Source organism: Myotis nattereri (assembly GCF_964212035.1).
Source record: "Myotis nattereri genome assembly, chromosome: 8".
In the NCBI taxonomy this organism is placed as follows: Eukaryota; Metazoa; Chordata; class Mammalia; order Chiroptera; family Vespertilionidae; genus Myotis; species Myotis nattereri.
Genome location: NC_138083.1, coordinates 41,925,094 through 41,937,160, shown reverse-complemented (window position 1 = coordinate 41,937,160; position 12,067 = coordinate 41,925,094). Strand labels below are relative to the sequence as shown.

Below are 12,067 nucleotides of genomic sequence, written 5' to 3'. Positions count from 1 at the left end.
GCAGGAGGCAGCCGATCAATGATTCTCTCATCATTGATGTTTCTATCTCTATTTCCCTCTCCCTTCCTCTCTGAAATCAATAAAAAAATATATTTTTTTAAAAAAAGAGAGAGCATCAGGACATAGGGAGGAAGTGTGCTGCTTGTGACTTCAGACTGGGTGCGACATCAACAGAACAAGAACAGCTGCAAACCCTGCGGAAATGCTGTCTTCAGAGAAGAATAGGAATGAAGGGTGTGGCTCTCTAGAGCATCTATGAATTCTCTTCTATCTGGGATCAGAAAACAGACTAAGCTAGCCCATTGAAATATGTGAATCCTAGGAAATCCTTGGAGCATGCTGAGGATCGATATTTTCTACTCAATCGGTTTTTGACACTTACCTAACATGTGGAAATTCCACTCTGATTACTTAATTTCTTTCTCTAATTGGCTGTAAACTGCCTGCCTATTCTTGAGCCTTAAGACACCACAGTAACTGGCAGCTTGTAAAATAAAGGGTGTGTGAGCGAGGGGGTGGGGATCTTCCTGTGCCAATGATTTGTAAGGGGGAGGGGAGACTGTGTAGAGGAGGCGAGAGGGAGGGCCTGTGAGACTGTGCCACCTCCTTCTCTGGAACTTGCTTCTGAGTAATGTCATTCATGACTGAAGCTTAGGAGAGGAGCTTTTGCTCATGGAGACCTAACATGGCTTGTGCTTTTCTTACTGCCTGCTTGGATCCTGAGTCTCTCTCCCACCTCGTTTCTTCTTCTCTCTCCCCCTCTCTCTAACTGGGGGTGCTCAATCTTACTGGTGTATCAGAATCACGCTGTAGAGCTTTTAGAACCCTATGGGTACTTGGGCCCAGTCCCTGGAGATGCCGATAGAGTAGGTCTGGAGTGAGACAAGGGGAGAATCCATATTTTAAAAGGAATTCACCAGTTTCTACCTCAAATCAGTAGAATAATGCATCTCATGCCCTACTTAGCACCCTGCTCCTCAAAGCCTAGTGGCCACCAACTAGCATCCCTGGGTGCTTGTTAAATGCAGAACCTCCAGCTCCTCCCAGACCAGCCAATCAGGATCTGTTAACAAGACCCCCAGTGAGGGTGAGGGCCCTTTATTTCAAAAGGCAGTTGAATCCCCAAAGTCCTGCTTTGCTCAAACCCCGCAGTGTGTTGCTTAGTGACAAAGTATATTGCTGGGAGGGGCTGTCACTGTCAGGTGTGCTGGAGGCAGGAGAAAGGCTAAGGAATGCTGCTCTTGAGCAGTGGATCACAACGTCACCTGCAATTAGGGTCACCTGGGACCTTTGCTGGGCTCACCCAGACTAAAGCAGAAGGGGTGGACAGGGCTTTGGGAAGTGATTTTAAAAAACCTTGGGAATTCCATTAGGATCAAGAGCAGCTAATCCCACAGTCATGGTGCATAGGAATCCATCTGAGATCTTGTGAAAATGCCGATTCTGGTGCCCGAGATCTGGGTGTGCCTGAGAGTCTGTGTTTCTAACGAGATCTCAGGCGATGCAGCTTGTCCACACTTTGTATAGAAAGGGCCAGGAACAAGGAGTGACGTTTTTAGGCAACAGAGCTGAATGCTCCAAAACCACACAATCAAGCATGTAGACATGATAAATTCTTGACTCCAACCTCTTACCTCCTTTCCCATTTTCTCAAAAGCTGATCAGATCTTCACACTCTCCTGTAGGTGCCCACTTTGAGCCACCTCATGCTTTATCACTCGAGAAACTCAAGGCCCTACATACCCTCCCTCACTCATCCTTCTCTACCCCTCACCCCAGGGGAGAAGCCCTCCCTCTTGCCTTCTCTACACTCCCCTCCATCAGCCATCCCCTTGTCTTCCTATCTTCTAACCATCACCCTCCTGGCTCCTTCAGTCTCCCCATCCTAAAAACACTTAATGAACTCTCCCCTTAGATTCTTTATCCAGAAGAAAGTTATCAGCTGCAGGCCCCTTGGACATGACAAAAAGAAACAAGTTTGGAGCAGCCCAAGGGATGTAGCCACAGCCCCACCACCAAGGATCCTAGGACATACCACAAATCAGGGAGGGGCCCTCCCCTGCTACATCAGGTTCTGGAAGTAAGAGACCCACTGTGGGTTATCCCTTTCCAAAAAGCCAACCCTACCACAAAACAGTGGTCGCCATGAGATAGAGAGGTGGGTATTATGTCTAAAGTCAGTGGAGGACACCATAGAGAGGACAGAGGGTGGCCAGGGAACTGTGTGATGTCACTACTGCAAGCTGAGTCCCCAGTCTTCAGTCAGGCAACCCCACCTCACACTCATGCTCGTCAGAGCACTGCCCTGCCTCAGTCCTTCCTGGCTTTGGTTCCCCAAGGCTGTAGCTGAAAGTCACACCAACACCACTACCACCACCATCACCACTTTTCTCTCCTCTTCTTTCTCACCCCTCCCCTCCCCCCAATGATGACTGAACTCATATCCCTTCAGGGGACATTCAAGAGAGGGAGAAAGGGCACATCAAGATTCATGGGCAACCAAAAGATGAAAGTCATCATCTAGACTTAGCAATTCCACTCCTAAGTAGATACCTGGGAAAAAATCTTATGAGTTCCAGGAGACAACCACAGGAATATTTATAGTGAAATAATCTGTAATAGCCAAACACCCAATCCCATTAACAGAGATTTGATAAACTGTGGTATGTGCATATGATGGGATAGTAGGGAACAGTGGAAATGAATAGCAGTTCTTCACATGAATGAAACTCACATAATGTTGAGGGAGAAAAAGCAATTCACAGAATGCATGTGATATAGCTCAAAAACTGGCCTGAATAATATATTGTTTGGGGCTCTTGTTTGGTAAACGTGAATGGAAAAACAAGAGAATGAAGAGCACACATGTTGGGAATGTGGTGGCTGAAGGGTAGAAAGGAGGAAAATGTGGGGGAGGAACACACAAGAGACTTCCACAGAGTTGGGAAATGTTCTGTTAAACCAGGAAACATCTTCTGATAACTGGGGCAAAAACTACCCCCAAGGAGAATCAGGTTAGAAAGAGTTAGTGTAGGGCAGGGTTAGGGAGAAGTGTTTTAAGAGATAACCAGTTGGGTGAGAAATGTTTCCCCCAGTAACAGAGAAGCTGTGGACTCCCTTTTTAAAAAAATATTTTTATTGATTTCAGAGAGGAAGGGAAAGGGCTAGAGAGACAGAAACATCAATGATGAGAGAGAACCATTGATTGGCTGCCTCCTGCCCGCCCCTTACTGGGGGATTGAGACCGCAACTCGGGCCATGTGCCCTTGGCCGGAATTGAACCTGTAACCCTTCAGTCCACAGGCTGATGCTCTATCCACTGAGCCAAACCGGCTAGGACTGGACTTTTTGAAGTGCCCTGGAATTTAGATGTGGTGATTGAATGGTAGATGTGACATTAAGTACATAAAATGAACTTATAAAGTTGACAGATAATTCAGATAGGGATAAAGCAGTGCATAACATTAACCTATGATCAGAACTCAAAAGTTTGAGTTCATTGGTTATGCCTTTTTTCTTTGATTTATTCATTCACTAAATAATGGGTTATAAATGTTATAAAGTAGTTTTCTAGGCCTGTTATAACAGAGTACCACAAACTGGGTGGTTTAAAGATAAGTAAATGAGTTCAAAAAAATAATTTAGCTGTGACCTTCTGGGGCTCTGGGATTTTTGTTTGGGTATTTAAACAAAGTTTGCTCTTTTATAGAATCCTGATGTTCTATGGACAAGTTACAATATGTTCATTAGTGTGCCATAAACTGGGGAACTTCAACAGCAGAAGTTTCTTGTCTCACAAGAAGTTCAAGTCCAAAGTGTTGACAATGTTCATTCCTTCAGGGAAGAATCTGTTCCAGGCCTTTTTCCTTGGTTTCTTGGTCTTTCCCCTGTGACTTCACATAATCTTCCCTCTATGTGTATCTCTGTGTCCAAATTTACTTTTTTTTTTTAAAGGATATTAGTCATGTTGGGTCAAAGGCCATCCTAATGACCTCACTTTAAATTGATTCCATCTGCTATGATCCTATTTCCAAATAAGGTCATATTCGGAGGTAGGGGTGGAGGGTAAGATTTTGGCAAGTGAATCTGAGAAGTACACAAATCAACCCATAACAACATGCTAATTGACTACTTCATGGATTTTTTTCTTCTTTCTTTTTTAAAGATTGTTCATGGCAAGTCAAAGCAAATGACCGAAGCTTCCACGAACAGCCTCATTTTATGAACACCAAGTTCTTTTGTATCAAGGAGAGCAAATATGCGGTAAGTTGATTTTAACTGCCTAAATTGTCTTCACTAAAAGCCAGTTTTCTCCAATGGCCAACCTGCTTGCCAGCTTCATGTGACACCTGCCTTCTAGATAACCCCTGGCCTGGGGCCATTACAGTCATTGTTAGCTCTATAGAATGTCATTGCAGTAAGTTTGGCTGCCCTGAGGCTGTCTAGGGGTGGCTTGAAACAAAACAAAATTATGTAGATTGAAAATTTCCCTATGTATTTGCAAAATTCTCTTTAACATGTCTTATGACAGAATATACAATCATATCACAAAAGCCTTATGTTTGAAAGTAAGAAAAATTGAAAGGAATCTCTCCCTTTCCTGCCTATGATAGATTTAGAGATTTGGGAGATAGTTTCACCTCAAAAATGCTTATTACCTTTGAAATATGCTAAAGGACACCTGTGAAGTGTGGGCTGAAATGTTGTCTGTTAGCTCTCTAGATCTGCTGTAAGAAAGGATAGTAAACTGGTGGTTGAAAACAACAGAAAGGCATTGTCTTATAGTTTCAGAGACCAGAGTCCCAAAGGAGGGTGTTGGCAGGGTTGGTTCCTTTGGGAGGATCTGAAGAATGGTCTGTTGCAAACACCTGGCCAGCTTCTGGCAGCAGCTGACTGTTCTCCCCATTCCTTGGCTTGTAGGAGCATCCCTCTCGTCTGTGTCTGTCTTCACATGGACTTCTCCCTTGTTTCTCTGTGTCCCAGTTCTCCTTCTAAGGCAGTGGTTCTCAACCTTCCTAATGCGCGGCCCTTTAATACAGTTCCTCATGTTGTGGTGACCCCAATTTCATTGTTACAAATTGAACATAATTAAAGCATAGTGATTAATCACAAAAACAATATGTAATTATATATGTGTTTTCCGATGGTCTTAGGCGACCCCTGTGAAAGGGTCGTTCGACCCCCAAAGGGGTCGAGACCCACAGGTTGAGAACCGCTGTTCTAAGGCCTTCAGTATTGGATTAGGGCCCACCTTAATCAAGTATGACTCATTGTAACTTGATTATATCTGCAAAGACCCTCTTTTCAAATGAGGTGACAGGCACAGGTATCAGGGGCAGGACTTGAATGTAACTTTTGGGGCACACAGTTCAGCCCACAATGGTATCTGTTACTCTTTCTCACATAGCAGCCTCCATCTCCCCTTAAACAGAAAGTGTTCCTTCCCCTCCTGCTTTGCTGCCCATGTTGACATCTCCCTTTGTTCTGTTTTCTAAGAGGCTCTAGGGGTCAAGGATATCTCGGGGCACATTCGGTCACAGTTGGATTTGCCAGAGACTTCTGGATGAAATGTCTGCGTCTTGATACCATCTCTGATTTAGGCTTCCAAGGAGTCATTTTGAGGCCTGATTAGAGTTAGAAGCTTAAAGGAAATCGCAGTATCTTTCTTAGGGATAAATGACGTCTCTGTGTCACTGTTGGCTATAGGACTTACTGCTTTCGCAGATGTGTGTACATTGTGATAAATGTGTGGCGAGATTTAGAATGACTTTCTTCTTTTTTCCAACAGACCAATGCAATTAAAACGTACAAGTATAATGCCTTTACCTTTCTACCAATGAATTTGTTTGAGCAGTTTAAGAGAGCAGCCAATTTCTATTTCCTGGTCCTTCTTATCTTACAGGTAATGACCTTTGATATCTTAAAATCTGTTTTGAATTATGGTGACTCAGTAACATTTATGTTGTGAATGGATATATCTCGACTAACCTTGAAAGTTTTTATATTAACGTCAGGGCGATGCTCGTACAGGAATATGCTTTATGCACAGAACTGGCTCCATTGGTGCTAAATGACCAGGGAAAAGGAGCAAATGGAAGTGTTATTTTAATTCTGTATTTTTTTATATATATATTTTATTGAATTTTTACAGAGAGGAAGGGAGAGGGAGAGGGATAGAGAGTTAGAAACATCAATGAGAGAGAAACATCGATTCAGCTGCCTCTTGCACGCCCCCCACTGGGGATGTGCCCGCAACCCAGGTACATGCCCTTGACTGGAATCGAATCTGGGACCCTTCAGTCTGCAGGCTGACGCTCTATCCACTGAGCCAAACCAGCTAGGGCTAATTCTGTATTTTTAAACATTCTATTTTATACTGATGAGAATGTTAAAACTGGCTTCCCTAATATGAATCCAGTTAAAATCTTCACGTTGTAAAATTATTATTTGTACCTTAAAATTAAATCTATTGTTTATGCTTCCCCTTTATTTTTTACTTAAATGCCTAATTTCCCCAAGTATATTATTGATTTCCATTCATATTTTAGTCATAAATCTCAATAAATTATTTTTGTGCAGTTGTTTTACGTTGGAAAAGGCCAATTTTTTCCTGAGTTTTAATTTTTCTTTATTGTGACCAAAAAAAAACACAACCCACCCTTATCTGGAGAGCATTAATTTTATCTGTTTAGGAGCTGTTATAATCACAGGAACTCTACCACTGGGAGTGTCACCCGTTAGCATCTCATATACAGGTTACAGAGGAAGGCACATCTTCTTGGTTTTATCACATTCTTTATACCAACCATGGGATCTCAAAAATAGTCTCACCTGCTGGGATTCACCCAGGAAGGTTTTGTGAGAATGGTAGCACGTGTGTCTGGGTGGGGATGGAGGATACATGGAGTGGAGAGGAGAGAGAGCGAATAGGGGAGAGAGAAACTGAGAGAGAGAAACACACACACACGCACGAGAGAGAGAGAGAGAGAGAGAGAAAGAGAGAGAGAGAGAGAGAGAAATAGATACTCATCAGATTTAGTGGAATGTAAGACCTGCTGATTCTACAGTGCAGGATGGTCACCTTATCACGAAGGACCTTTGAGATAGGCTTGGAGAGATAAACTACAAATTATAAAGTACCACTGTGATGAGTGGATGACTTTCCTCTTACTTCCTTCTAGCAGGAAAAGGCAAGTTACACATATTGACAATAATGTGGAAAAGGATCTTCGTCTCCTCCAATGGCTCCAATTTTTTTCAAGTACAGCAATCCAATGTAGGTGACAGGAACAGCCTGAGACAGCCCTTTCCTTGCACTGTTACCTCACTTGATTCTTGTGCTCTGAGTTGAATACTACTGTAATGTGCATTTTGCAGAGAAGTGAGGCCTGGCAGACAAAGGAACTCGCTCCAAGTCTGGTGACCCATACGTGGTAGAACTGGGCAGGACTTGGGTCCAAGAGCTTGACTGTAAGGCCTGCCATTTTAACCAGTATGTATGGCTCAGAGATCAATTAGTTGGTAACAAAAGATCTTCACTAAATTTTGTTTCCAATCTGTTATTCCAATGTATGCCATCTTGATGGATGACTGGCTTCCTGCAAGGCCAGCCTCTTTTTTGCCTGGGCCAATAGCAATGCCACTGAAGGAAGTGCTTTCTTCTAGTGCCCCCAAAGATGCCCCATCCAATCACTAGCTTTCAGAGCCAGCCACTACCCGCTGCCATCTTTGCCTGCTTCCGAGCCCCCAGGCTCAGCCCCTAGCAGTGAAGAGCCTGCTTTATGCATTCCCTCAAAGTGAAAGGATTCCTTCCACCCACACCCCATGCTACCCTCCCAGTTAATAGGGATTTTCACACAAAAAGTGGAGCACTTCTCCTCTAGGGTCATGTTACAAAGCCTCCTTGGTGTTCAGTTAAGGTCACAATGGGACAATTTCAGGAGCCACTGTTCTCTGGGCTCTGTTCTGGGAGGCCAGAGGGTAGAGAGAGGGCAGAGAGGGGGCAGGTGGTAAGAGGAAGATTGGCTGGACGCGTAGATGCCTTTTCTCTGTTTGCTGCAGGATGCAGGCTTGGGTGGGTGATGATGAAGATTAGACTTCAAATTAGTAAGCTTAGAATTAGCAGTGACCTGTGTGTTTGCCTTCATGGGCACACATGTATGCCTTTTTGTCTCTTCCAGGCCATCCCTCAGATCACAACCCTGGCGTGGTACACCACCCTGGTGCCCTTGCTTCTGGTGCTGGGCATCACGGCGATAAAAGACCTGGTGGATGATGTGGTAAGGATTTCCCGTGAGACTCTCCCCTCATGGCTGCAAGCTTATTTTTTAGTTTGGCATTAACACTTTACATTTTGAGATTATTAATATAACCTTTCTCCATCTCTCTTCTAAAGGCTCGCCATAAAATGGATAACGAAGTCAACAACAGGACATGTGAAGTCATTAAGGATGGCAGGTACTGTCTGTCAGTGGTAACCTAGTTACAAGGCTCTAGTGTGTAAATACGTCTAGAAACATAGTTGGAGATAACCATTAGGAAAATCTAGCGGTGTATTCACCCTCTAAAATTTCTACGACTTTGTACTCCCTTTGTGACCTGGAGGCTCTACCCAAATTGCATGATGGGAGGTTGCCAATTGGGCTGCGTGGCTCTATGTTTACACAACTTCATCATTCTGGAATGTGCTGCTCCCATCTCTGCTGGGGACAAAAGATGAGACGCCCACACAAATAATTCAAATGAGATTCAGATCATAATGAGAAAGATGAAAACAAGATGTTCTGAGAGTTCAGTGAAGGAAGGAGTCGCTTTAGCTGGAAAACTGGGCATGGTGTCGGGCATCTGAGTAAAGCCCTGCACAGCAAAAGTTAGGGAACAGTGGCAGAGATGGGGCAGGGCAACAAGGGCCTCCTAAGGGGACCCGAACATCCTAGTGGAAAAGTCCAATGGAATTGCCTCTATCCCTGCAAAGAGCTGTGGCAAGAAGGTGCTAACTTGTTTAGTTATCATTTGAGACCCATGTGCAAATTGCTAATTCACAGTTTTAGAGATATTGAAATGTAAACTAATTACAATTTTATTTATTGAAAGCCAATTTTTAAAAATCCTGGGCTTACGAACTGTGTGATAAATTCTTATAAAACTGGGGAAACGAGCATGTTAGCATGTATCTAAAATGTATTTTAAATGTCTAGGTCTTTTTAATCCATAAATTCATGGAGGACAAACATAGTAATTGAATTCCTGCCTCCAAAAAGTTAAGTTTATTCATTGTGTAGGTTCATAATATCTGTTGGGAATATCTTTTTCTATATATGAAAAACCTTTAAAACAGACTATATTCTAAAACTTTTTAAATTTTTATTTGTTAGAAATTTAAATGGGTATTGCCTATGGAGTTTGTTGCTGAAAATAGTCATCATTTTATTTATTTTACATTTTATCAATACCCTTATTAGACTTACTGTAAAAGTGATATAGACTCATTAAAAAGGTAGTTTAGCCAAAACCGGTTTGGCTCAGTGGATAGAGCGTTGGCCTGCGGATTGAGGGGTCCCAGGTTCGATTCTGGTCAAGGGCATGTACCTGGGTTGCGGGCACATCCCCAGTGGGGAGTGTGCAGGAGGCAGCTGATCGATGTTTCTCTCCCATCGATGTTTCTAACTCTCTATCTCTCTCCCTTCCTCTCTGTAAAAAAATCAATAAAATATATTTTAAAAAAAATAAATAAATAAATAAAAAGGTAGTTTAAACTTTAAAGTTCCATGAGGATTCCAGGTGGCCCCATGTGGGAGCCATAATATGTTGTTGTCCTGGGACCACTCAGACCTGCAGTTGAGGAGGTAATGGATAATGGAGAAGACAGGAGAGCCCTGGCCGGGTGGCTCAGTTGGTTGGAGTGTTGTCCCATGCACCAAAAGGTGGTGTGTTCGATTCCTGGTCAAGACACATACCTAGGTTATAGGTTCAATCCCCGGTAGGGATGTATACAGGAGGCATCCAATCAATGTTTCTCTCGCACATCCATGTTTTTTTTTTTCTCTCTCTCTCTCCCTCCCTCTCTCAAATATCAATAATAAAAAAAATAGTTTCACCCTAGCCAGTTTGGCTCAGTAGATAGAGTGTTGGCCTGTGGACCAAAAGTCCCGGGTTCGATTCTGGTCAAGGGCAGGTACCTTGGTTGCAGGTTCCTCCCCAGCCCGGGCCCTGGTCAGTGTGTTTCTCTCACATCGATGTCTCTGTCTTTCCCTCTCTCTTCCACTCTCCCTAAAAACCAATGGAAAAATATCCTCGGGTGAGGATTAACAACAACAACAAAAAAAAAATAGTTTCCCTTAAAAAAAAAAAAAAAAGAGAGGACAGGAGTGGTGGGAACACAGGACATGAGCAAAACCAAAAAAGGGTGGCATGTGTCTCCTGGCCACACATTTACGTAGCCCCCTGTAAGCCTTAATTATAAGACGGAGGAGGGAAAGAAGACAATCACCATCATCACCATCATCACCATCATTGTTGCTTCCTTCAGATGATTACATGGTTCTCCTGACCACTTAATGGGGCTACGTCATGAAATGGCTGAACTTTTTGCCAAACTTTTCCTGTGATTTTCCTGTTCTTCCAGAACCTTTGGCTTCCTGAAAGAATAATGCCAGGTCTCTTGCCAGCAGCTCTTTTTAAAACACCCATAACCTATCTGTATTTTTAATGTTTAGATTCAAAGTTACCAAGTGGAAGGAGATTCAAGTTGGAGATGTCATTCGCCTGAGGAAAAATGATTTTATTCCAGTAAGTGAACAAGCTCGCATCTCATTCCTGTTCTCCCAGATCTGACTTGGCGCTCGGTCTGGTCTGGGGTCTCTGTGTCACTGGTGTGTTTGGTTTCGAACAGGCTGACATCTTACTGCTGTCCAGCTCTGAACCGAACAGCCTCTGCTATGTCGAAACGGCCGAACTGGATGGGTAAGTGGGTCTCAGGTGGGCCTGTGTTAAAGCTCCCCTTGGAAGGCTTAGTCCGCTACGTTGAAAGCCATGCCTGGAATGGAAGCCCTGAGAGCTGGCCTGGCCTCTACCACATCCTCTCTGGTCAGCAGTGTCCCTAATCGACCAGCCTCCCTGTCTGATTCCATTTATAAAGTGGTGCTGTCACGCCTGCCTTTCCCCACCTTTCAGGGAAGGTGAAAGGGTCAAATGCACGCCCAGCCCTTTGTGAACTGCTCAGCAGGGTTCAGACACCTCTGAATGACAATTAATGCAATCTATTTTAGAAAAAAAGAACAGATTGTTAAAGTCTTTGCCAGTAGATAGTTTTGACTTCTCCCTTTGTTAGTCTTGATTATTATGCTTCCACTTGAAAGAGAGTAAAGGCCTATTTTTCAGTACATTTATTGAGGGCCTACTAGGTTACGTTAGATTAATGGTTTAGCTCATTTAATCTCCTCAACAACTGTCTGAGACAAGTAATATTATTACCTTGGCATTGCCCATGAGGAAACTGAGGCCAGGAGGTGAAGTAGCCTGTCCGAGGTCACACAGTAAGTGGCAGAGTTGGGACGCCGCTGGTGTAAACCCCTTTCCTTACAGCCCAGCTGTGCATATGCCTCCTTAAGGAGAGCTGAAATTGCCGAGTAAAACCTAGATCTTCCTCTGTTCTATAAGCCAGTCAGAGGATGTTCCATCTTAACTATAAAACAGCTGTTATTCCCATGAGTGAGAATAGTGAGCGGGTAGAACATGCCAAGATTTGGGAATGGAAAGAGAGGATTATTTTTCAAAGACATGGGATCTACTTCTTTACTCTGGAAAACAGTAAGTTGACAGTCTAGAGTTCTAGACCAGCGGATCTCAACCTATGGGTCGAGACCCCTTTGGCGGTCGAACGACCCTTTCACAGGGGTCGCCTAAGACCATCCTGCATATCGGATATTTACATTACGATTCATAACAGTAGCAACATTACAGTTATGAAGTAGCAACAAAAATAATTTTATGGTGGGGTCACAACATGAGGAACTGTATTTAAAGGGCCAGAAGGTTGAGAACCACTAATCTAGACACTTTCTGTAAA

The 12,067-nt window shown here is 43.5% G+C and overlaps 1 protein-coding gene across 1 annotated transcript in view; it reads left to right on the top strand.

The window, feature by feature from the left end:
• The window catches only part of ATP8B1 (ATPase phospholipid transporting 8B1), a gene marked incomplete at its 3' end in the record, with an annotated part of 109,508 nt that overhangs the window by 59,257 nt on the left and 38,184 nt on the right, over window positions 1-12,067 (top strand). Inside the window, exons 3-8 of the mRNA XM_081096587.1 lie at window positions 4,166-4,263; window positions 5,789-5,902; window positions 8,181-8,279; window positions 8,396-8,457; window positions 10,716-10,788; window positions 10,892-10,962. Coding sequence (XP_080952713.1) covers window positions 4,166-4,263; window positions 5,789-5,902; window positions 8,181-8,279; window positions 8,396-8,457; window positions 10,716-10,788; window positions 10,892-10,962 — 517 coding nt within the window. The remainder of the gene's footprint in view (window positions 1-4,165; window positions 4,264-5,788; window positions 5,903-8,180; window positions 8,280-8,395; window positions 8,458-10,715; window positions 10,789-10,891; window positions 10,963-12,067) is intronic.